The following is a 25313-nucleotide window of genomic DNA, read 5'->3' on the forward strand; positions in this document are numbered from 1 at the left end:
GCTTGTCTACCCGCCTGCATCCGCGACATCGCCTACGTTTATAAAAAATATCTATTTTCCCGCTATAAAATGTATCCTATGACCGTCTCCAGGATGCTATTTCTATTCAAAATTTCATTAGGACAAGCTCATCATGCATAGGAGAATGGCTATTATTTAAATAGGTACCGCGGGCTACTTTTACTAGCAGCTTTTCCGGGATAATTATTATACTATGTCTTCTCCAGGATGTGCACCAAATTTCACCCTGATCGGTTCAAAATCGGCGCCAAAACAGCGGGAAATGGTTATAGTATAAAGTTAAATAAAATTATTCTCGTATTTCTAAACAACTTTAATTCAACCTTAAACATTTCTTTAAAATAAAACAAAAAACGTATCTATTACTTCGCAAGTAATGTTACAATGTTTTAAAAATAAGACTTACATATCTACCGTCTTTCTTAAAAATCTCTAAAAGGCGGATCAGTACACTCTACCGCACCTCTCTAGATTTTAAAACTGTCATGAGTTAAATAAGTTTTTATATTTATTAACGAATAGGCTCACGTGAACATTTGTAGCACACACGCAGTCACTTATTGTCTGTCGTACTGCGTCACGCGCGCAAGCTCATGGCAATTTCCGACAAAAATTCACGTGAGTAGACGTTAATTAATATTAATACAGACACCTACTGATACAGAACCCTGTTTGAAATCGAACCTGAGCGGTCAATCAACTCAGACCACGCTCACATAAGGATACCGTACCAAAACTCGCGCGTTTCACGGTTATTCTTGGGGCAAAATAGCGGTTCTGGTCTTAAAGCTCGTTTACATCAAATAACTCTTTAAAACTTTTAAAAGACATCTTTAGCCGTCATAGCGCAAAGCAAAAAAAAAGTATAATATATCGTGTTTACGTACAATAACGTTCCACTTTTATGTCACTGACACAGGCACCAAATTATGTGTAATCACGAGCAACTAATTTTTAAAGGCTACAAAGTTGTTGCGTAGTTTGTGTATCGTGACAATCGAAATCAACAGTTTCCTGTAATGATGAACCTTGTCGATGATAATGTACTTTAGAGTGATGTCCAATAAGTGTGTCAAATGTCTAATGTGAAGGAGACATAATATGAAATTTAATAATATAACTGTAATAGATATAAAGTTACATAACAGAAAACTGATAAGTAAATCCACAAACATGGTTATAACATGACAAGAAGGTATTGAAGGTGTTATGTAAAAAGAGCACTTGCTTCCAATCAACACAGTATACAAAAAATGAAACTGCAAGAGCAAAAATGTAAAATTTGATGAATAGTCTAGCATACAGTTTTATATAAAAGTGAACCTATTTTCTTGCAACTGCATTTTCACACAGTTAATTTATCCAGATTTAGTTGTAAATAATTGAAAAAAAAACCACATTTTCAATATTCCCTAGAGATACTAGAGAACGGAAAGATTAAGGGATAAATAGATCTCGTCGTGTATGAAACAATAAACCATTATTATAACAGAGTGGCGCCCTCTGTAGGTCAGAGGTATTTTGCCGCTTGCTATTATCAGGCTATCTGTAGTTGATCAAATACCAACTTAACTCAGCGTGTTACGAAGTCATAGTTAGTTTATGGAGTTATTTGATGTATATATTTAACACCGACATTTTTGGGAAGGAACTCTATGTACTAAACGATATGGCCACCTCTTGTATCCTACTACTGATCATTCGGCGCTATTTTTTTAATTAACTTATTATGACGAACAAATAAGGTTAAATGCAATTAACAATTGAAAAGACGCACGAATTTTCATACATTGCAAGAATCACCCAAAAACGCTCTTTTCACGTGACCCGAGCCCGACTTATATACTACACTAAACAAACTATACTAAAGTACCTATAGGTCTATAAATGCTATTTCAATAAACTAACAATTATAATAGGCAACATATAATAATGTAATAATAAAAAGTAATAAGATGAAATCGGTGGTATGGTGGTGCTATTACATTTAATGTTATTTTAGTCTGCGAAAGACAGAGATATTTCGAAATTATCCCCATATTCGTAACTCTGTAAATTATAATCTGTTTATTTTAAAATAAAAAAAATATCTCTAAAAGAGTTCTATTCCGAGATATATATTTATATAGACTATAGAAATTTATTTTTACAGCCCTATATCCTTGGACGCATACGAACGTGCACTATGTATATTAAAGGTGGAAAAACGTTATATTTTTTTTATTCCTATACAAGTTAGCAATCTCATCTGATATGCAAGTTATGATGCAGTGGGACAGTGTTACGGGTACGGCGTTAAATTAAGTCCATACCCTTTTATCGCAATATAGTAAAGTAAAAATGGAATGAAACTTTTTACATATTTACAATTTGGTCCCGTTCGTGACACTTATTCTATTAAGACTAAAATTAATAATATATTTTTGAGACTCACTATAAATACACAGGGTTAAATAAAAAATATACCGAAACGCTCTCGGCTTGTAGATGTCTACATTTAAACTTATAACTTTTGTACTAAGACTTTTTTTAACTCTTTAGTTTGTGATACTTGTTATTACTCTGTTATGTATTATCGGCAACAGCGCGCGAACCACAAAACTTTCTTGCGTGCTCGCAGCGTTTTGGCAACAGGGACATGTATTTTGTATTCAGTCTTTCACTTTACAATTTTTTTTTTTTTTTGTGGGATATAAACTAATACTGACTTTCAAAAAGTCAGTATCAGTTTATATCAGTTTTCAGTTTTAATGATTGGGATTACAAGGCCGAAAGCTTTCTGGTTTTTTTATTTAACCCTGTATAAGTAATATCCTAAAACACAATTTACTGCGAAATAAACGTTGCGATGTGCACTCACTTTTATTTTCATACACTCATATGTTTGTATTGGGGCGATAGAAATGGGCTGTTCCAATTTCACGTACAATATTTTTTACTAATCTACAATTAATGGTGTGGCATGCTAATCTGATGTTAAGTTATGAAATGTTGGTTTATTGTGGCATATATTAATCCAACAGTTTGACGCCTAAAATCCTTTACACAGTTTTACGTCTTAAGTCATTGGTTGCGAGTATCGAATCATTATAACTTCAAAGTAAAATGGAACTAATTTTCCTGAAGTTAAAGTCTTATTTCCCTTACTAATGATTTAAAGTTCACGAAATTTCCACCAGGGGCGCTATAAAAGTCCATGTTACAAATGTGTAGGAACTAACACATATTCAAAATAATTTTGTTACATTTACGCGCCAAACATCTGCATCCGTTATACGTTGATGCTATGAGCGAGTTATTGTATTTCAAATCTTAGCATAAAGTAACAAGGTCTATATTTTATTTCTTAATCTTTTGTGCACTAACAGATAGAGGGCAGGGAGTGGGCTGCATACAACACGTGTCCCCGAAATAAAAAAATTCTTCGAGAAAATATTTTTAACACAAATACATAATTATAATTACTATCTCAACTTCTAACATACTATCATATACAATTATACACATCGTCAATTGTCAGAAAATACCCACAAATTGTTAAAATACTATCAACATAACACACTATTTTGTTAAATTCATGTCACCATAAAAATGAAAATACTTACATAATTGTATAACAATAGTTAACTAAATAAGTTCATAGATATAAATAGTCAAATAGAAAATGACTTCATCCTAATAGCCAGTGGCGTGCACTTCATACATGCGCGAAAGTATTGCCTATGCTGGTTGTGGAAACTAGCCAGTATATGTTTTTTTTTTCTTCAATTAATCATTTCTTCATTATCAAGCCGTATCTAACATATTCATAGATAATATATTATGTGGTATATAAATAAATACACTGTACAAAGGAAACCCACGTAAAGATTTTCCATGTAGTCACTGCCATCAGCCATGATATTACCATAATAACAACCTCTTCGTAATTTTTAAATCGGAAATATGTGTTAAATATATATAACAAAATAAAGAGATAAATTCTTACAGTATTTTTATTTATTTATATATATTCTGCTAAACAAATGACCAAATTTGTTTCTTTTTCTTATTTTTAAAACAAAAGTTTTACTAAAATGTATGTAAAGAAGATTTCATTCATCATCAACATCATCATCATCATATTTATACATTACCGGGCACAGGTCTCCTCCCACAATTAGAAGGGGTTAAGGCTGTAGTCCACCATGCTGGCCCAATGTGCATTGGTCCAGCATGGTGTGGAGTCCCCACACACCTTTGAGAATATTATGGAGAACTCACAGCCATGCAGGTTTCCTTACGATGTTTTCCTTCACCATTGAAGCAAGTTATATTTCAATTACTTAAAACGCTGAACTCTGCCCCCCGAAATTAAACTCAGGCTCTTACCCACTGGGCTATCACCGCTTCATGACATTAATACATATATAACGTAAATATAAGTAAGTAAATGTATTGTTGTACATTTTTAAAATTAACAATACCTTTGTTAAAAAATTATAAACCTATGACCAAAGTTGTGACAACATGTCAAAGGGCATAACAGCCTTGTAGAAATAATTCTACTTATTTGAAATTTTCAAGTAGGAACAATTAATATGTCAATCTTTAAGTTTGTATCTTGTGACTTGTGACCACAATTTTATTAAAATATACAAATAGAACTTTTAAAAGTAAAACGACTATTCTTTCGATGCTTCCTCAAAAGCTGCCAACAAATTCCTCCGACATTTACTCTCATCACTGTACCGTAAGCCCCATATAATATATTCACCAACATTAAGAGGGTCTTCAGAATAACTAACTTGTATTTTACATTTTCTGTCCCATTTCATACCCTCAGTACTACGATTGTTTCTTGTTCTAGTAAATTCTATATAGCCGTTACATTCTACAGCTAGTTTAGGAAGTTGAGCATTTAAAGTATCATGTGATGCTTCCGAATTGGAAGTACCACTAGTTGAAGGAAGACAGTCACCTTGTCCACATTCTAAATTCGGTGGGGTTATAGACGTTAATTTACGTTTACGCCTAATTATACCATCACCTTTGTTGCTTATATCATGATTTTCTTCAGAAATATTTTTTATGTCACTGCTTGTATAGTTCTCTGATGTATGCATGGAGACAATATCATGAGCTTTAGCCCTCTTTTTTGCTATAAAAACTGGTTCATCATCATCGTCAGGTTTGCAGCCTTCAGCCCACTGAGGACTGTTACTGCCTGAGTCCATTTTCCTTTTACCACATCGCCTTGGTATTCCAATTTCTGGAGAGTGTAATGGACTTGCCAAAATAGAGTCAACTTTTCTGTAATATAAAAAGATTACTTAGAAATACAGTTTAGGTCAACAGAAATGAAATGAAAATGAAATGGAATTGAATTGAATTGGAATGAAATTTGAGGAAGAGACATAAGTTTGAATTTTTTTTTTAACTAGCTTTAGGATCTTTTCTGATATTCTGGTTCAGATATTCTAGGCACATCATATTATTGCTCATTCAAAAATATGTCAATAACATACATTAAACCTTTGTTGGTTGGCAAAGAAAATTTGTAAAAGACACCCTAAATCCATGTCTTTGCAGATGTACCCTAGCAGATGTAGAAATTAACATAAGTTACCTAGATTATTTAAAAAAAAAATTGTGTTTATGATTTTTGTAGAATAGATGTTCTTGTAACCCTATTCAGTACTTTTTTTGGCAGATGCCAGCTCGTGGCGTCCTGTTTCCATCACACATTAGATAAGTGACCCAGTCAAATGTGTTGTCAACTAACTTATTTTTGTGTACACAAGACATTTGGTTGGTAATGTGTTGAAAAAGATTTGGAATCATATTATATGTACTGCATAGGAAATGAAGTCTCAGTCTGGGTATCAGTGTAAATGTGACTAGCGCTTTGGATAGGGTTAATCCTAGCAAGTTAACTACAGTGTAATCTAGACAGGTGCATTTCTTAACCAATTTTTTTTTAATATAAGTAGACATACCTTTCAAACGGCTCATATCTTGCTTGAATCTTCTCAATACTTTCAATAGTAGTAAAATCATGTCTTGAGCATTGCATGTCATATTTGATGAAGAAAGATACTTTTTTTCTGGTCTTAATAGTCTTTCCAAACCACTCCAACATGACATCATCAGATAAATACAGTGACAAGTTCTGACGATCATTATCAATCATGCATTTGTACCATACAGCAAAGTTTCTAGCAGACTGTTGTTTATTAAACTGTGTTTTTGAATTGTTATTTGTCTCCCTGATTGAATTATTTATAGTTCTATGGAATTTTCTTTTTGGAGGTGTTTGTGGTATGCTTGTCATTTTCTGAAATTGCCAAATGTTTTTAAAGTATAATTACCGGTTGTTAGCAGATGTAGCCAAAATTAAAATAAAGTACCCATTCTACTAACATAGTGTAAGTTTTAATTCTTATATGTTTACTTAGAGACAGAAAATATAAGAAACCTAAAATTGTATAGTATTATAATAGTAATTTACCTTTTATATATCTTATTTTAGCTAGGCATGAGCCTCCATCCTCACAAAAGTTTAACTTTTTATGTTGTTGCAAGTTGGTGGACTTTAACAAATTCAGACTGACTCTTAGCTAGCAATTAATTAAGCTCTCAGGTTCAGAGGTATATATCTACTCAGGCTATCAAGTTACTGGCTTAAGTCAACAGTGCTTAGTTATAATCTGGTCACTGGACTAATGCATTTGTGACTCAAGCATCGATAGATTAAAATTAATGTTGTTTTATTATTAATTTTCTTTAAACTTTAAATTTTGCAGATACTTTCAAAAAAATTTAATATTGACACTTATTAGAGTTATTGTAAAATTTAATGCCACTGTTAAGTTAAAAGATAAGTTAAGGCAGCATGTTTGATTCCTAGCCTGCATTCCCGAGATGTAAAATATTTATATATATATGTATATATATATTATGTATAAATAATACGATATTGCATAGTAACACGTTTATTGAGCTAGGTAGCAAAACTTGACAGTTTATACATGTGTTAATTAAACTACCCACTTGGTTTTACTTTTGTTAAGAAAAGGTAAACAAATGATGTAGATACTTATATATGACATACCTTTCCCCCAAGTATGTCATGTAAATTAACTAAAGTTTAACAATTTAAATCAAGAAATCCACAGTACACTATTAAAAATATAACATAAAATTAAACAAATAAAGTAATCAATTTAATCATTATTTTCATTAAAACAACTGGGTCTAGAATATGGAACTTTAGAATGAACATTTCGTTTAGTTCTGATCTTCCCCCCTGACGTTTCAATTTCAGCTGATTTAGGTATTCCTAACATCTCTTCCTATTTTTCTGCACTTGGTATTTCAATAATAGGATCATTTTCTGACTCTTGCTCTGATCCGCTTCCTAAATCATTATTCTGTTCATTTTGATCAATCTTATCTTCCTCAGTCTCTGCATTACTCCTCTCATTGTTGTTTCCTCCAAGTATGTCACTTGTTTTCTCTCTATTTTGTACTTTAATTATTTGATCTATATGACGCCGTAAAACTGCACCATCTTCAGTTTGTACTCTGTAATTAGATGGGCCATCTTTTTCGAAAACTTGACCAGGTAACCATTTTGGCCCGTTTGTGTAATTTCTGTACATTATTTTTTGTCCCACATTAGTTTCTCTGTTTTTCTGTTGTGCATTATTTATTATTTGACCTTCAACCTTTTTATACTGCAGGCTATCAGGGTGCAAAGAATCTAAGACCGTGCGTAGGCGTCTATTCATCAAAAGTTCCGAAGGGCTTTTATTTGTTTTAGAACACGGAGTCACCCTAAGACCTAGTAACATATTTGGAATTTTTATTTCCCATGATCCATCCATCTTCCGAAGCTTTTCCTTCACTGTCTGTACCATCCGTTCTGCCAAGCCATTAGTGGCCGGGTGATAAGGTGCGGATGTCACATGTCTAATTTTGTTAGATTCTAAAAACAATTTCATTTCTGCGGACACAAAAGAAGTTCCGTTATCTGATACCAGGGTTTCACAAATACCATGAGTAGCAAATAAGTTCCTTAAATGACGAATCACTGATGCCGAGTTAGTACTATTTGTCATTAGCACTTCAGGCCATTTAGAAAAAGCATCAACTACTATAAGAAAAGTTTTATTCATAAATGGTCCTGCAAAGTCAATATGTATTCTGGACCATGGTCTTGAAGGAACGATCCACTCGTGTGATGATCTTGGAGGCATATGCCTATTTTCTAGACACCGAGTGCAATTATTTACTAATTCATTTATATCATCGCTCAATTGTGGCCACCACACATAACTTCGGGCCAATGCTTTTGTGTGCACAATTCCATTATGCGTAGTATGCAGCATGCGTAAGATGGTTTGTCGAAGAGGTCGTGGTATGACGACACGACCACCTAATAATACACAACCATTTTGTAGAGAGAGCTCTGATCTATGTAACCAATATACTCGTAAATCACGATCGTTAACTTTGTTTGGCCATCCGCTTTGTAGAAAGTGAACAACTCGGGAGAGAGTTTGATCTTTCTTCGTTTCAGAGCATATCTCAAGCGCGGTAAAAGGGAAATCACTAAGATTTTCCGCCATCAGTAGTATTTCATAGAGAGGTTGTTCCTCTTGATCTGGTACAGGTAGCGGCCATCGACTTAAACTGTCTGCATTGCCGATTTCAGTTCCTGGTCGATAAGCAATGCTATAATCGTGCGCAGTTAATGCTATTGCGATTCTTGTCAAACGAGGTGATAAAATACATGGCATTGGCCTTTTTGGATCGAATATTCCAAGTAGGGGCTTGTGGTCGGTTATCACAGTAAAATTCCTCCCCGCTAAATAATTGTGAAACTTTTTAATGCCAAACATAATGGCAGTCGCTTCTTTGTCCAACTGTGAATACCGTCGTTCGTGGGAATTTAATGTCCTAGAACTCATTGCGATCGGTCTTTCTTGTCCGTTTTCCATCACATGCGATAGCACTGCCCCAACGCCATATTGTGAACTATCACACGTAAGAATTAGTGGTTTGTATAAATCATAATGAACTAATGTGGTTTCAAATGTAAGCAACTGTTTAGCTTTATTGAATGCATCTCGTTCCCGTTGAGTCCATTGCCATGTTTGAGACTTATCTAGTAGTCTATGTAATGGCTCAAGTATAGTTGCCTTGTGGGGTATAAACCTTTCATAAAAATTATACAGTCCTAAGAAAGCCTGTAACTCCTGGACATTCTGTGGTTCTGGCGTCTTCACTACAGCTTCTATTTTACTTGGAGCTGGGTGGATACCTTCTCCATTAATCACAAAACCTAAAAATTCTACTTTTTCTTGAGCAAATTTACATTTGCTCTTGTTAAGACGAAATCCAGCCTTTTGTATCCTGTCTAGAACAGTTTCAAGTCGTTGTTGCATTTCCAGCATTGTAGGACCACTTACAATTATATCATCAATTAAGACTGCCACTCCTTGAACTCCTGCTAGCAATGCTGTCATGAGTCTCTGGAATATTCCAGGGCAGGCTTTGACTCCAAAAGGTAACCGATGTACGGAGTAGAGACCCTTGCATGTGTTTAATGTTAACATTTTAGCAGTGCTGTCTTGAACTTTCACTTGTGTGTATGCTCTATCAAGGTCTAAGGTTGTAAAGAACTTCGCACCTGCAACTGTAGCAAATACCTCATTTGCTGTTGGCATGGGGTAGGTGTCCGACTCAGTTGCTTGGTTGACAGTACTACGGTAATCTCCACATAACCGAATGTCTCCAGACTTCTTTATTATTGGCACAACAGGTGTTGCCCATTCTGAATAAGATAAAGGCCTCAGTACACCTTCAGCCACCAAGCGATCAATTTCCTCTTCAACTCTAGCCTTGATAGCATATGGTACTGGACGAGCCTTGAAAAACTTAGGTGTAGCACCAGGTTTGAGATGTATGGTCACTGGATCTCCCCTAAATGTGCCCAGTCCATCCCTGAAGATGTTGCTGTATTTTAAAATTGTCTTCTCAATGTTCACAAGATCATTGTTAGCTATAACATTGATATTCAATGCGATATTCAATGGGCCCAGCCAATCCCTTCCCAGAAGATTGGGGCCCCGACCCTTTGCTATAATAACATTTAGTGAACATTTGATGTCTCTGTATTGAGCTTGTAGTTTAGCTTGGCCAAGTAAGATTACAGGTGTATCTGTCCATGTACGTAGAGTAAGGTTCACTGGTTGAAGAGTTATATGTTGGTTCTGATGTTCTATATTCTTCCAAGTGCATTCATTTACTAATGAAAAACTTGCACCTGTGTCTACCTGCATCACAACAGGTATATTCTCCAATGATACTTCAACAACAAATGGTAATACTTTGGTTTCACAGTTAATGCTGTAAATACCATTCAAGTGTGTATCTGTGTGTTCATCATTTGTGAAATTAATATTTCTCTTTAAAGATTTCTTCTTTACCAAGCAAATCTTCTCAATATGGCCTCGCTTCTTACAGAACCGACAGGTGGCATTTATAAATCTACATTCACCACCATGACGATCACCACACCGAAAACATAGTCGTGTATTTGATCTAGTTTGTACTGCATTTATGTCCATCTCTTCCACTGAGGAGCTTTGAGTTGTTGTTGCTGCTGCACAGTTTGTACTTGTGCTGCTATTTTCTGTACCCATAGATGAATGAATCATATGGTAGTCTTTTCCTGCAGTCTCTGCTGCTAACATGGCATCAATAACATCTTGATAATGCAGGTTATCTTTTTTCAAGAGTTCATACTGTAGACGACGATCTTTCATACCACACACAAGCCGGTCACGTAGCATCCGTTCTAATTCCATAAAATTACATTTTGAGCTAATTTTCCTCAACTGTGCAATATATTCTGATGCATTTTCATTAGTATTCTGGTTCCGTGTGTAGAATTTATATGACATGGAGATTTCATTTGGCTTTGGGCTATAATGTTTTGTTAAAATTGTTTCAATTTCAACAAATGTCACATCACTAGCTTTCCTTGGTGTAATCAAGGCCAAAAGAGTCTCAAAGACTTCCGCTCCACACACAGTAAAGAAATTCGCTCGTTTGGCGCCGTCTAACATGATGCCATTAGCCTCAAAACAAAACTTTAACCGGTCGATGTAATTGTCCCATACATCCGTTTTTTGATTAAATTCATTAAATTTCACTGATTTGTGGTCCATTTTAATTAAATTTTCGCCTCGTCGCCACTATTATGTATAAATAATACGATATTGCATAGTAACACGTTTATTGAGCTAGGTAGCAAAACTTGACAGTTTATACATGTGTTAATTAAACTACCCACTTGGTTTTACTTTTGTTAAGAAAAGGTAAACAAATGATGTAGATACTTATATATGACAATATATATATATATATGTTATTGTTTTATTTATATATATATATATATATATTTTATTTATATATTTGTATTATTTTAAATCTTATTTATTGCACCACCTACCTCTTTTCTATGATTTTTCCTTTTACGCCATTGGTTGCCTGGAAGAAATCGCTATGTAGCGACAAGGCCACCAAATTGTACTCTCTTGATATGTATTTATATCTGTGTAACTACTTTTTTTTTCTTTGGTGTACAATAAAAGTGTATTCATTCATTTCTCCATAACAATCTCAAGGCTGTTTGGAGTCTTGTTGTCGGGCCAGAGTGCTGGACTATGGCCTACACCCTTCTCATTTAGAGAGGAGACCTATGCCGTTGTGGGGCAGTACTGGGTTGATGATGATGTAAAGTTACACTGTCTAAGCACTCACAACATGTCAGATATCCAGTATTTCAATAACTGAACTCCCTAAACAAATTCGGGTGTTTACCCTACCGACTTATTATTAGTAATCTACATCAGATCACTAATAAGCATAACAAGCCTGACCTTTCCACACATTCTTATTGGAGTGATGTTGAACCGGCACTTTCGCCTATAGAATATGTGTATTTATTTTGTAACTTACATTTATCACTGAGTATTTCCACAACTTTGTGCGAGCTTTCAGCTGTGTTGGCCAAACTCAAGCGCAAGGCTTTGAGCCGATTTTCACTCTCCGCAATATAGGCCGTTATTGACAAATTTATTTCCAACAACTCTTTGTGCTGCGATGTTACGTTTTGGGAATTCGCAAAAATATTTTCTAGAAGAGAAAAGCATTTGACATCAAACAAAATAACAAAAGGACAAATTGACTTTCTATTTTCAAACAAACATAACCTCATACCTAAACACTTTGCTGCTTCCAATGCAAAATGTTCACGGTTCAAATCGTCAAAGATTGTTGAATTCATCTTACGTTTGCCGAAACAATTAGAATATCATACACAATTTTCTAAATCAGTTTTTAAATACAATACGATTTTAATTTAATTTCGAATTCAAAAAGATTGTTTAGAAATACTCGTTTGACAGTGAGAATTGAGAACTGAGAAGCGTCGGTTCTGACTTCTGACAGACACAGACAAGTTATAATAATGGGTTTGTCTATAGAAATTATTTTTGTATCTTCTTTGGCCTATTTTAGGTTCTTGACTTTAATTGGGATTGTACGAATCCAAGACGCACTTAAACTAATAAAGTAAAATTGAGTAAAAACTAAGAGTGGCATATTATGAAACAATTAAGTTTCTTATTTAGTAGAAATAATATTTTTTTTAGGTTTATCTATATTAGTAATCATAGGAAAATAATCCTTAAACTTGTTATTTGATATATCACAATGACCATACCTGTTCTTTTATAATTTTGTTGGACATTAATTGTTATGGGCTCCACAAGGCTCGTACCCCGCAGTATTAAAACTATATTATACTACATTACAAATGTGAAAGTTCTCGACTCAACCACTACACCTATCTCGACGAAAATCGTCACTTAGATAGTTTGCATTCTGGAGATACTTAGATATATAAAACTTATCACAATATTCTAGATGGATTTTACTTTTGTTGCTTATGCACAGCTTCAAAGCTAAACAGCTCCTTGGGAACTTATGAAATTGTTTAAAAATGGCTTACATCCGGAAGACTTACTTTTTATTTTGAGAAATCTAAGTTCCCGTGGTTTTTAATAAACCTTACATAACCAACCAACCTAGTGTCTTACAAAAGTGTTATTTCATTATAATACTTCTTCGTAGAAAGCCCCCATCAATTCAAAATCTTATTTAGGGATCTGACACACAATTTTATTTAGGGATCTGCAAGAATTATTTGATTTGGGCCTAAAAAAAATCATAAAATGTATATAGTGAACCATAGACAATGTTTTAATTACAATATCGAGCATTGGACTAGCATCAGGCGCGCTTCTTTGGGAGTGGTAACATGTCGAACCAATCTACTGCGTTCCTGTGATCATTGACTTCGGCCATTGGTCTATCCTTTGTCAACCAATCATTGGAAAACCAGTGAGGAATATCCAATGTAAGTTCATTTTATTCGACGATTATTGTTTTGTGATGGTTGAGCCGGTGTTTTTATTTATCAAAAGTTTTAGTTTTCGGTGTAAAGTTTTCTCAATGTCTGAGGGAATTACATGAAAAGCAGCCATTTTGGTTACGTTCGCTTCGTTGGCCTCGGGCAAATGACGTAGGCCTTTAATTTTCTGATAATACTTTATTTTGACACTTATGATTTTTTCTTGTCTAATTCTTTTAAGTGCTATACAGCCTAGAAGAAAATTCTGTAACTATATTAGAAAAGATTTTTTTACTGTCGATTAGTGCTGTACAACAGCCTAGAAGAAAATTCTGTAATCTGTAATTATATTAGAATATATTTTTTTTACTGTCGACTGCCGTTGATTTATTCTGAATGCTTATTTATTTTTTAACTTGATTTTATTTTACTACAGTAGGAGTTCACCCATTTCTGTGTGTAGTGGTACGCTGTGCGTACCAATACCTGACGTCTTTCCTAGCGCAGTAGTGAGTGCCGTAGTTTACTGTGGGAGGTCCCAGGCTCTAACCTAGTAGGTGCAATTGGGAAACTTTCAATTTAAATTTAATTTAGCAAAATGAATAAATATAATCCTACACCCTCACTAACTTTCACTATTACATTAAGTAGCATACAATTTTGTTTTGACATCACTGTTTTTGTAAAGTTTTTATTTATTTATTTCCACCAACAACTTACATACACTGTTTACCAAATAATCTTATTATATCATGTACTGTATGCTTGTCAATTGCACGTGTAACTCATGAAATCAATCCAAATATTTTGTTATTATTAGGTTTTTTTGTAATAGAATAAACTGAAAACAAAACAAAATTGAGGACTTTTATTTTTTACTTAAATTTTATTTTATTTTTCTCTTATCAATAAAATGCAGCAAACTTATTTAGTTCTTGAATATGTTGCAGCAAACAACCATGGAGCACGCGCAAATCCAGACTGACGGTGCTCAGGTGATGACAATTAATGGTCAGCAACTGCAAGTGCTGCAAATGAATAACAATCCTCACATGATTCAAGGTCCGAACGGACAGCAGATTGTCATCCATGCAATACCGTCCACTGCTCCCACCATACAGGTAACCATTAACTTTAATTAGTTAACTTCAAAAAACTGGTTTTTTCAAGAAATTGTACATGTGTGTTTGACAGTCAACAAAATGCTTCGCACAAGGTGTTAGAATGAAAATAAAATTCTTTGAATCTTGTCATTCAAATTCAGTGTCTGTAGCAAAATAGGAATAGCTTTACATTATAGGTACATTCTTTTGCCCTTTCTTAACTTTACCTTTTTGTTTTTCGAAAGACATTTGGCATTTGATTTAGATGTAATTCTACGCACTTTATGTATTTAGGATAGCTAAGCCTTAAATGACGGGTTGGCTGCCGTCATTTCATGTCATCAAAAAAATTTGGGCAAAATTAAACAGACATTATAACATCTGAAGTACAAAAGTAATTATTTAAATTTGTTATCATTTGACGGCGTTAGGGTGTAAAATCTTCAAACACCTTCTACCCCTCTCCCAAAAGAACTGAGCTTAATTTCGGGATATAAAGCATCCTATATTAATTCTAATACCTTCAAAAATATGTGTACAAAGTTTCATGACGATCGGTTTCGTAGTTTTTGCGTGAAAGCGTAACAAACAAACTTACATTCACATTTATAATATTAAGTAGTATAAATTAGTATAATATAATATTAGTAGGTATGTGAGCATTAAAATCCAACAACAAAAGAATCTTAGTATCAAATAATCAAATTAAAACAAACTGATGTAGTTTGGCAATTGACGGGTAAATTGTTTAAGAACCAAAAGATGGTCATCATTTAACCCAGCGTTGGTCTAACCAAGCTGAGAGCTGCTGGAAAGAAGCAACACAAGACTGTGGACTTAGGAATTCCTTACAAAAACTCATGGCATGCAGTAAATTTTTTGATATGGATGATTATGATCTTTTTATTAGTGTGTAGGAAGAGAGTCTACAAATATGACTAATGTATCGCAGAAATTTACCATGTTTTCTTTTTTCATGCATTCAGATTGGAAACCAACAGATTCAGGTTGTAGTGTTTCTTTTTACTATAATATTACCTTTTTGATTTTAGAAGTTGCTGATTATTGAATTGGTACCTGTAATGAAATTTTGGTCAAAGATTAGCATACAATACTAACTAAGATCTATTTTTATTTAAGTAGTAGTCTGATTTTAGCTAGGATAAAAATAAATACTTAATAAGCACTTCTGAAACATCAAGTATGTCTGTTTGTAGGTATTCTATGTAGTGCTCAAAAACTAAAACATAAAGCCGCCAAAATAAATAAAGCTTTTAGAAATAGATTCTTCTGAAGTGTTCATATATATTTTAATGAACGCCGGCTGAACGTACGAAAAAGCATGACTCATTGTCACGTTCCGCTAGAGTTACCGACATAGCTGAGCCAGTCGCTGAAGTGGCAATGGGTGGGGCACATAGCTCGGAGAACCGATGGACGTTGGAGTCCCAAGGTGCTAGAATGGCGACCCCCGCACCGATAAGCGCAGCGTTGGTCTGTTCCCAACGAGGTGGACAGACGACATCAAGCGAGTCGCTGGGAGCCGCTGGAAACAAGCGGCCCGTTCGTTGTGGAACTGTCTACAAATGACTTATGTCCAGCAGTGGACTTTAATCGATGATCATGGTGATGGTGATGATATTTTAACAGTTTTTAATTATTAATTACTGATCTAATAGTTTAAATGTTCTGTAGGTGGCGACGCCAGGTGGTCAACAACTGCAACAGTTACAAGTCCTACCATTGTCCAGTCTTCAAGGTATCATTTGTATGATGACTATCCTAACCGATAGTATAAGTTTGCATGGACGTAATAAACAATAGGCTGTATGGCTGATTTCCTTTATCATCTCAAATTAAAGATATTGAAATGATGACTATTTTATTTTCCAATTTTGATTCAATAGATATACAAGGAATTTCAATTAAATGTTTGAAGTATGTTCTGAGAATTTGCTAAATGTAGACCCAAAGTTCTAAGTTAATTCTTTTCTAACAATACCAATACAACATTTTTTTACAATCTTGTGACATCACATGACCTGTCGGATAGTCTTATGAAATAATATTGAAAAAAAATCTCAATAAGATTAAGAATTACTGAAATAGCAGGCTTGACGCTCAACTATTAACGTAGAGATGAAGATGGTAGCGGGCTAACCTGTTAGGGCGTGTGGCACTTATATTAAACATATCTACAGTGGCGTGCCCTTCATACTTGCACAAAAACACTGCTACAATTTATGTATAACTCGTAAAGGGGATTTAACAATGCCATCATATGCCATCTTCCTTTTTTATGCATCCCTGGTCAAAAACCCTTTTCTCGCCACTGGATATCTTTGATCCGTTTCGACGCAACATCGTACGCTTAATCGCTTTGCGGCACGTCTTTGTCGGTAGGGTGGTAACAAGCCACGACCGAGGCCCACCAGACCACACCAAAGAAAATACAGGAATTGTAAATTCCCATATTGCCCCTGCCGGGTATCGAACCCGGAATCTCCAACTTAAAACAATGACGAATACCGCTGCGCCATTGAGGTTTTCAAATATAGCTAAAATACCTTTCTCAATTAATTGTGCAATGTTTGTATTGATATTCAGGTGCCAGCAACAACATTCAGCCAATGCAGCTGGTACAGACTCCGGACGGACAGACGTACATCTACCAGCCGGCCGCCAGTGCCCCGCAGCCGCAGTTGGACCAGCACCAAATCATTCCTCAACCTGGTTTGTTGGCTATGTTCACTTTTTTTTTTAAATTATTGACAAGCATACCGAAAGTTAGTAGAAAATCCTTCATTTATCAATTTATTTTTTAAGTTAATTCCATGAAAATTTATATGAAGGTTTCTGATTTTTTAAGTATTTTACGTTCATATTTTTCTATTAGCAGCAACACATTTTTTTAAACCTTTATAGTTAAAAGATACCAAATCAAAATTTGAACTTAACGTGAGCGAAGCCGCGGGCAAATGCTAGTACCTAATAATTAAGTTAGTTGTTGGAGGGAACACATCTCCCAGGAAGTTGTGCGTTGTCTACAATCATTATTTTTTAATCAAAAAATCGAAAAGTTTTATTTTAATTTTGCAATTAAAAAAATTAAAATTATAAACAATGAATTAATTTTAAGTATTATGTTTTCCAGGAACTCTCATAAACCTCAATGGCAACCTTGTACAAGTTGCCGGTGTCGGCAATGCAGTGCAACAACAGCAAATCGTCAACCAACCCAATATTGTTATGGTAATTATTTTCTATGCATTATTTATCAAGTGGGCAATTCACAGTTACCTCAGCATTACCTTGCAGGTATTTTTTATTACATTATCGTGCCACAGTAAATATATAAGCTAAAACAGTCCGGAAACTACTAACAAACGTTCAAAACATTTGTCAAAAATTTGTGAATTTCTGATATTTATAATGATATCATTCTTTTAATCTAAGATTGCTGCCGCGCTAAATGGTCAATTTGGCAACATGGCGGTCGTTTTCAAGGTTTTGCGAATGGCTAAGAACGAATAGGATATTTTTAAAATCCAAGCTGGCCGCCGTATAAATTTGTGCACAACAGTATGAGGTAGTTTCCTAGATTGCAAGGAACGAATGACATTATTTATAAAATTCCAATAAGCGATATTAACTCGAAAACACATTCCAAATGATCAATCAATTTTAAAATTATGAATGATATTCCAAAAAATTAAAGTTCATTTTATAAATCAATTGTAGATGGTGAACAACAGCGGTGCTACTGCCGCTTCCACGTCATCAGAAGGTGCCACATCCTCCACAGCAGGTTCTGATGAGGAGCCCTTACTGTATGTTAATGCCAGACAGTATAAGAGGATCCTGAAGAGGCGGGCTGCCAGAGCTAAGCTGCATGAACAGGGGAAGATACCTAAGGAGCGACCTGTGAGTATTTTCAGGATTCCGTACCCAAAGAGTAAAACCGGACCTTACTATTAAGTCAGAGAGCTGAAATTTTCACAGGTGATGTATTTCTGTGGTCCCTATAACAACATATACTGTAGAACAAAAAAAATATAATTTGATTTTATAAATTTACAATGCATATAAAAATTTTCGGAACTGACAGGATTTGAACCTGGGACTCTGTGGCAATCGTGGCCTGACCGCTTTTTCCAACTAGGCTACGGCTCTCCTACAGTCACAAATTATAAAAATATATATATATATATATTTAAACTCCCCTACAACAGACATGATTTTTTGCCATTTTTATATCACAACGGTGCGGAACCATTCGTGCGCGAATTCGGGAATTGATAATCTGACTGTTCTTTGGTCTGGTCTGCTTCGGCCGTGGCTAGTTGCCACCCTACTGACAAAAGACATGCATCTACGTGGGATCGGTTTAATATAACTGCCATACTCCTAATAGGTTAGCCTGTTACCATCTTAGACAACATCATCACTTACCAGCAGGTAAGATTGCAGTCAAGGGCTAACTTGTATTGGAATAAAAAAAAAAAATCAAAATCAATCTCACTACTGTGTAAAAATTTGTATGAGGGAAGTTTTTAACAAGGCTGCAATTTTTTTGAAAATAAACAACAACTAGCAGACCTGCGCTACTTCGTCCGCGAATGAGTCGGTTAAAAAAATAGTCGTATGTCCAATATAAATGTTACCGAGATTCCAATACGAATGAATCCTAGCTTGATCAATTTATCACCCCCGAAACCCCCTGTATACTAAATTTCATGAAAATCGTTGGAGCCGATTCCGAGATTCTAATTATATATATATATATATTTATCTATAAAACACGAATAAAATGACATTTTCTATAAATTAATCCTTGCTAGATCGATTTATCACCCCCAAAACCCTGTTTACCAAATTTCATGAAAATCGTTCGAGCCAATTCCTAGATACCATTTATATATATATAAGAATTGCTTGTTTAAAGATATAAGATATGGATATAATAAATAATCCATACCTATTTCAATGAAATATAATGTCAATAGTTATTTATTGTTAATTATTGCATATTTTTTCTTTCCAGAAATATCTCCACGAGTCTAGACACAGACATGCAATGAACAGAATACGGGGTGAAGGTGGAAGGTTTAATTCTGGGAGTAGAAAGTGAGTTTGATACACTTTAAAGAATCCTCAGTTGAGATCCATTAGTGATTTAAACTAATGACTGTTGAGGTCAAGGTGCTGGAATGGCGACACCAGACCTATAATAGCGCTTGCTGTGGATAGACCCCCCACTAAGTGGAATGACGTAAATAATAAATACGAAAGTGTTTGTTTGTATCTTTCTTCATGGACCAATTCTACCAATGGAGTGGATTGTTGGCATAGAGTTAGTTAAAAGAACAGAGTACTCTCCGTTCTTTTAACAAGACCTAAAAACATCAAATACTCAAGGGTGGCTTGCATGTAAATACGTAATTTTACCAAATATCCTCCTTGCGCATCCTAACAAAGAAACCATACGACCTAATCACCGTGGGGCGCAGCAAGGCACATGCGTATTAACTAAAATATACTTAAATTTCAGTAAAGAAGAAATTAATTTATCAAAGTTGGTAAAATTGATGTTATAATTCTTTTTTTTATAAATATAAAGTGCATATAAATATTTTCGAACCTATAGGATTTGAACCTGCAACTCTCTGGCAATCGCGGCCTGAACGCTTTATCCAAATAAGCTACGGCTCTCCTACCGTCGATGCCGAAATTAGTATATGCCTTTCACATCAGTCTTATAGCGACTGTAGCGTCATCTAGTAGGAAACGTTGCAGTCTCGATCTACTTTTTCAAAGGTCCACAGATGACACATTGCTTCTTTTATAATTTTTAAAAATTTATTTATAATAATTGATAACTCCTCCAAGTGTTAAATCATTAATAAAAGTTATAATTCTTTTTCTAGGAACATGGAGCAAGCTGAAGAAGAAGGCAGTTCAACTCAAAAGTTGATGGAAGACATAAAGCCAGAAACTGTTTCTATCACCATTATTCAGGTAATTTCTTTATTCTAAATCTTAAGTAAAATAAAAAAATTACAATCCTAGAAAATTTCGTGACTAGTCATCAGCACAGCCAGACAGGCAAAGCAGTGAAATTTCTTGTGTAAGATTATCTAGTTTTTCCTTAATAACAATCAATAAAATAAATAAAATAAAATAAATAAATAACAATAAATAAAATCTTTGCTGTATCTTAGAGATAAAAAGAAACGCACAGGCAATGCTGGCAGGCTGGAAGATCCATTTAAACCTAGCACAGCTGTCTTCATGTATGTTCCTGACCTTTTTCCTTCTCCACATTGTTATCCTCATCCCGACAAAGACGTGCCGCTAAGCGATTTAGAGTTCCGGTGCGATGTTACGTAGAAACCAATTAGGGGTATGACTACCATACTCCCTATCCGGTTAGCCCGCCATCTGAGACTGCATCAACGCTTACCACCACATGCATGCATTGTGCATTCAAGGGCTAACTTGTAGAGTAGTAAAAAAAAATTTTAATAAAAATATTAATTGAATATTCCAGGACGGAGATGATATGCAAGAGAACGCCAACACATGGCGGAGGCTTGCCCCGCAGCCATTGGGTTCCACATAGCAGATGCTGAGCTTCGAAGAAGATTGAATTAATGTGTGACCGCAACGTGGGGGGCGTATAGAACAAGGTCTTGCGATGGAGAAACATTGTTGTGGAGCGGTGTAAAATTGTTTTTACAATGGAAGTGAAGTGTAAATAGTGTACAGCAAAAGGGAAGCAAGAAGAACCGCATGCTGATTATGTTAGGTCCCAGCACCTTCAAATGACATGCAATGTGTAAATAAAAACTGAAATATTACTTCACATGCTTTAGAGGTACATTAATGACTGAAATATTACTTCACATGCTTTCTCTAAGACTTATCTGTGAAACCGAAACGCTAATATTTTTTGAGTTAACCACTGCCATAATTTTTACTAAAAGAAATCAGATACAGCCCTTACATTGCATGCAAAATTAAAATCAAGTGACTCCTGTCACTTTATTAGGTACGCGCCGCGTAGCGTAGGTACTATGCGTGTGTCGGTCTTTTATCTTCAATGTGGTTAATAAGTAAATACTAAGAATGATTTTAATTAGTTTGTATGGAAAAAAATATACTTTTTTTATTTAATATTTTTACAGGGTGGATTCCCTATGAAATATCCTTATGCACCATTCGAAAGCATTTCGTAACTCGGTTACACGTTATATATTTTGTTTTGTATTTTTTATTGCAAAATCTGTCTTAAGCAAGCATTCAGAGTATTTGAGTGCTCTTAATCGAAAAATAATATTATGAATAAGGCTTGGTTTACCACAAAAGCACACAAACTTGACTTGGTTGTTTTGGATTACAGGAAATTAAGCTTAATATACAACAACTCTACAAAGACCTCTACAAAAACTTCTCAATTTATTAAAACAAATATTAGTATATAACGCTGCTGTCCATTGGGCTGCACCTGACTATGTATGCTTTCTATATCAAGACACAAAAAATAAATCTTAATATGCTTTCCTGTGTTCTCAGACTACTAAATCTTGTCTGGATCCATATGCTCTCTTATAATAAATTGAGTAAAATGTGGCAAAAAATACTTAATCAGTATTTTAAGTTACTATGATTTTAACCCATGGCAATCACTTAATTATTTTAATTACTTAACTTACTAATTGAGTGTGAAATATATTATCCCAATAATCAAACTAAAGTCTTAAAGTCATTTATTGTACTTTTTCTGCATCATTGCAAATTCTTAAAATTAAGCTATTGACCTAAGGTTAGGTTAGGACCAAAATTAAATAGAGAATAATAATTTTGTGAAAGCCCATCAAAGACTGATTAGTCTGACGGATTTTACGACTTTTGTTTGATTAATGGGATAAATTATTTCATACAATATAGTGACACAATCAGAATACATTACTCATTGAGTATGAAGAAAAAACTGGTTGGCTAAAATGGCTAGCATAGGCAGGGAGCTAAATTGTCAGCCCCAATTATATCCACTGACAAAGGATAAATTTAACTGTCCATTTGCCCAAAGCACAGCAACAGCGAAAAAAATAATTTTATCCCTGTTTGTTTGTTACGGTGTATCTGTTTAACAATGTAACATACGATCTTACGTTTTTCAAGTGATTAAACTGTAAATTTTTACTAAATAGCTCAAAATATAATTATTTATTTCTATCACATTACCTACAATAAATTATGTAAAAGTAAATAAAATCTAAAACATCTAAACAACATTTGAAACCACCGCAGCAAGACACAGTTCCTAAGATGCTGCCAGCATTTCGATTCGTTGGCCAAGGTAATTGCCCGCTCTAGGATCACCGGTAGACTCGATAACCCTTTTCGATAATTCTTTGAAAAGAGCTTGTGCCTCCAGACCCCACTGTCCCAGTCTCTACTCCAAAAGGCACAAAAATGAAACTGCTAAATACTGTTTGATATTGCACTTATATTACTTATTTGAAGAACATGTCCGCCCATAAGCTTAGGTTTGGAGAGTGAATAAAACTGGGAGATAAAAAATTTGTCCTTTTCCTGGAGAAAATGTTTCCCGGCCCATACTAGCTGGTCACATGTTTCATTCTTGTATGGGTTGATCAGTGTTTTGTGTGACTTCATATTTACTGTTATTTAATACCTGATTGTTTTAGCACTTAGAGCACAAAAGATCCTGGAGGGTCGAAGCGGGTCTCATTACAAGATAGATAGATAGCACTTCAAACTTTCTTTACTAGAAACCATTTTTACTTCTTCACTTCAGTGTATTTTTGTTGTGTATTTTAAGCATGTAGCGGTTGGAATTATTTTCTATTATACTGACTGATGTTTTTTTTGAATGGAGAATAAAAAAATTGTTGGCCAATGATTGAGTGATTTGAAATGTTACATTATTGAGTTTATAATAAAGTTAATATATTGTACCAAATTATACTTTGTGGTTATAGTTTTTATAAATTGTTTTTTTTTTTCTTTTTCTAACTGTAAGTCATACCAGGGCTATGTATTAAAGATGGGCTAGTTATTGTAAATAAAAATGAATAAGAAACTACTAAATCGTAATTAATAAGAATTAAACTTACTTTAAATAAGAAGGTTTAAAGGTGAGGGGTATATCCTCAAGAATTTATTTATTGTTTGCAATTTTTTTTTGGTAGTTATACTTTTCATATATGGGATGTGTGATTTTAAATAATGTAAATATTTTTTTATAATATGAACAGATTCTGTATTGATTTTTTATAACGCAAAGTACAAAATATACATATTGCACAAAACGTTTTATTTTTTATTTTCGTACTTATAAGAACTATGTAGAGCTGCAACAGAAGTAGAGGGTAAGACCTGGTCTAGAAGGTGATTTTTGTTTAATATTTATTTATTTATTTAAACTCTTTATTTGTACACCACTACACAGTTAGGAATATAAAGGACGAATAGAGAGAAACAAAAAACGAGTAGAATACAAAAGGCGGCCTTATCGCTTAATAGCGATCTCTGCCAGGAAACCTTAGGATTAGGAGACAAAAGAGCGTGAACAAAAAGGTGGTGTAAAATTATTATAAAACCACATTCAAATAACTACATACGAATACGTAAACAAAATATACACAAATAAAAACATAAAATAAAATATTCATATATATATATAAATATATATAAAAAATTGATTGTCTGTAAATTCGGTTTACTGACGATAGTTAAACGTGACAACGTCATAAGAGAATACTGATGGAATGGTTGCATTTTTCAAAAGAAAATTTAAATTTTATTTGTTTGATAGATATTTTGTATGGATATAGAAAGTAGATAGATTGAAATCACAATTGAATTGATCACGTTACATTTATTTGTACGCATGAATACAATTATTTCAATTTTTTTTACAATGTACATAGTTTCTAGCATCATCGTTGCTATAAACAATTGACACGACATTTACTTTTCACTGCACTTCATACTTGACGAAAACATGTCAATGTATTATTGTATAGCAGCTGTCCACGCGAACGCATCGCTCACTCAAGTAAGAGAGAGACAGATGTCGAACGCTGCCGAGCGCGGAGGCCGATTGTGTCTCTTTGTCGCTCGTTCCGCGCTCTCGATTGCACTTCAAGTCTTAAATGGAACGCCTCAGAGCGAGGTAACGCCGCATGTTGTCATGTTTTTTCGTGCGTGCAGCCGGCTCCATCGAATTATAAGACGTTGTCACGTCAATAAATATAAAAATAATAAACTAATATATATTATGATTTTACGATTGGATTGATTTGAAGGAAAAGTAAAGTAAGTAAAATGGTCCTGTAGTTTCTCCTGAAGATCTACTGCAGCTAACCCTGCCAGCGATAAATAAATATAAAACATTGGCACTATGTATGTCTAGATTAACAAGTTTTGGGTCTTTTTACTTCTGACTGTATTGTTAAAATAACAAAAATACGCAGTCAGCGTAAAAACAGTACTACAGGTCCAGCAGACGCTAGATTCAATAGACCTTTGCCTTCCAAAACAAGTTATTAAAATACGCTTTGGTGTCCACTTACTGTGGTTAACATTAATTCGACGCAAAATTCGCCACCAAATGAATCTAAGTCAAAAATAGCATAATTCCTTCTATGGAGCCATAGATGGCCAATTTCATGCGTCATTACAAAAAATTC

General features: G+C 34.4%; 3 protein-coding genes across 7 annotated transcripts; 1 reads left to right on the top strand and 2 right to left on the bottom strand.

Moving 5' to 3' along the window:
* Positions 1-4451: 4451 nt before the first annotated feature.
* LOC120625470 lies at positions 4452-12487 on the bottom strand. Its single transcript, XM_039892559.1, has 4 exons — positions 12295-12487; positions 12034-12210; positions 6000-6337; positions 4452-5313 (listed from the first exon to the last, which is right to left on the bottom strand). Exons 3-4 carry the CDS (start codon positions 6332-6334, stop codon positions 4686-4688), a joined length of 963 nt encoding a protein of 320 aa, XP_039748493.1. The 5' UTR covers positions 6335-6337; positions 12034-12210; positions 12295-12487; the 3' UTR covers positions 4452-4685.
* On the bottom strand, positions 7356-11240 carry LOC120625058 (uncharacterized protein K02A2.6-like). The gene has a single exon (XM_039891966.1). The coding sequence runs from the start codon at positions 11238-11240 to the stop codon at positions 7356-7358; it is 3885 nt and encodes a 1294-aa protein (XP_039747900.1).
* An 894-nt stretch (positions 12488-13381) lies between the features above and the next one.
* On the top strand, positions 13382-21477 carry LOC120625471 (nuclear transcription factor Y subunit alpha). Of its 5 annotated transcripts, none has more exons than XM_039892561.1 (10): positions 13382-13495; positions 13926-14042; positions 14440-14610; positions 16288-16351; positions 17200-17325; positions 17747-17844; positions 18334-18516; positions 19637-19719; positions 20520-20610; positions 21143-21477. In XM_039892561.1, exons 3-10 carry the CDS (start codon positions 14449-14451, stop codon positions 21212-21214), a joined length of 879 nt encoding a protein of 292 aa, XP_039748495.1. In that variant the 5' UTR covers positions 13382-13495; positions 13926-14042; positions 14440-14448; the 3' UTR covers positions 21215-21477. The 5 variants fall into 5 exon arrangements, with proteins under 5 accessions (XP_039748495.1, XP_039748494.1, XP_039748496.1 ...); XM_039892562.1 differs by lacking the exon at positions 13382-13495 and adding an exon at positions 13519-13660; XM_039892563.1 differs by lacking the exon at positions 13382-13495 and adding an exon at positions 13714-13830.
* The last annotated feature ends 3836 nt before the right edge of the window (positions 21478-25313 follow it).

The sequence above is a fragment of the Pararge aegeria genome, chromosome 7 (assembly GCF_905163445.1).
Source record: "Pararge aegeria chromosome 7, ilParAegt1.1, whole genome shotgun sequence".
NCBI classification, from domain to species: domain Eukaryota; kingdom Metazoa; phylum Arthropoda; class Insecta; order Lepidoptera; family Nymphalidae; genus Pararge; species Pararge aegeria.

Bases quoted from the DNA above. Each gene is read 5' to 3' on its own strand.
- LOC120625470 (XM_039892559.1), bottom strand. From the start codon at position 6,334: ATGACAAGCATACCACAAACACCTCCAAAAAGAAAATTCCATAGAACT. The intron at 5,314-5,999 runs GTATGTCTACTT...TTTATATTACAG, and splicing joins AGATATGAGCCGTTTGAAAG to AAAAGTTGACTCTATTTTGG.
- LOC120625058 (XM_039891966.1), bottom strand. From the start codon at position 11,240: ATGGACCACAAATCAGTGAAATTTAATGAATTTAATCAAAAAACGGAT.
- LOC120625471 (XM_039892561.1), top strand. From the start codon at position 14,449: ATGGAGCACGCGCAAATCCAGACTGACGGTGCTCAGGTGATGACAATT. The intron at 14,611-16,287 runs GTAACCATTAAC...AATGTTCTGTAG, and splicing joins CCACTGCTCCCACCATACAG to GTGGCGACGCCAGGTGGTCA. The intron at 19,720-20,519 runs GTGAGTTTGATA...TTCTTTTTCTAG, and splicing joins TTTAATTCTGGGAGTAGAAA to GAACATGGAGCAAGCTGAAG.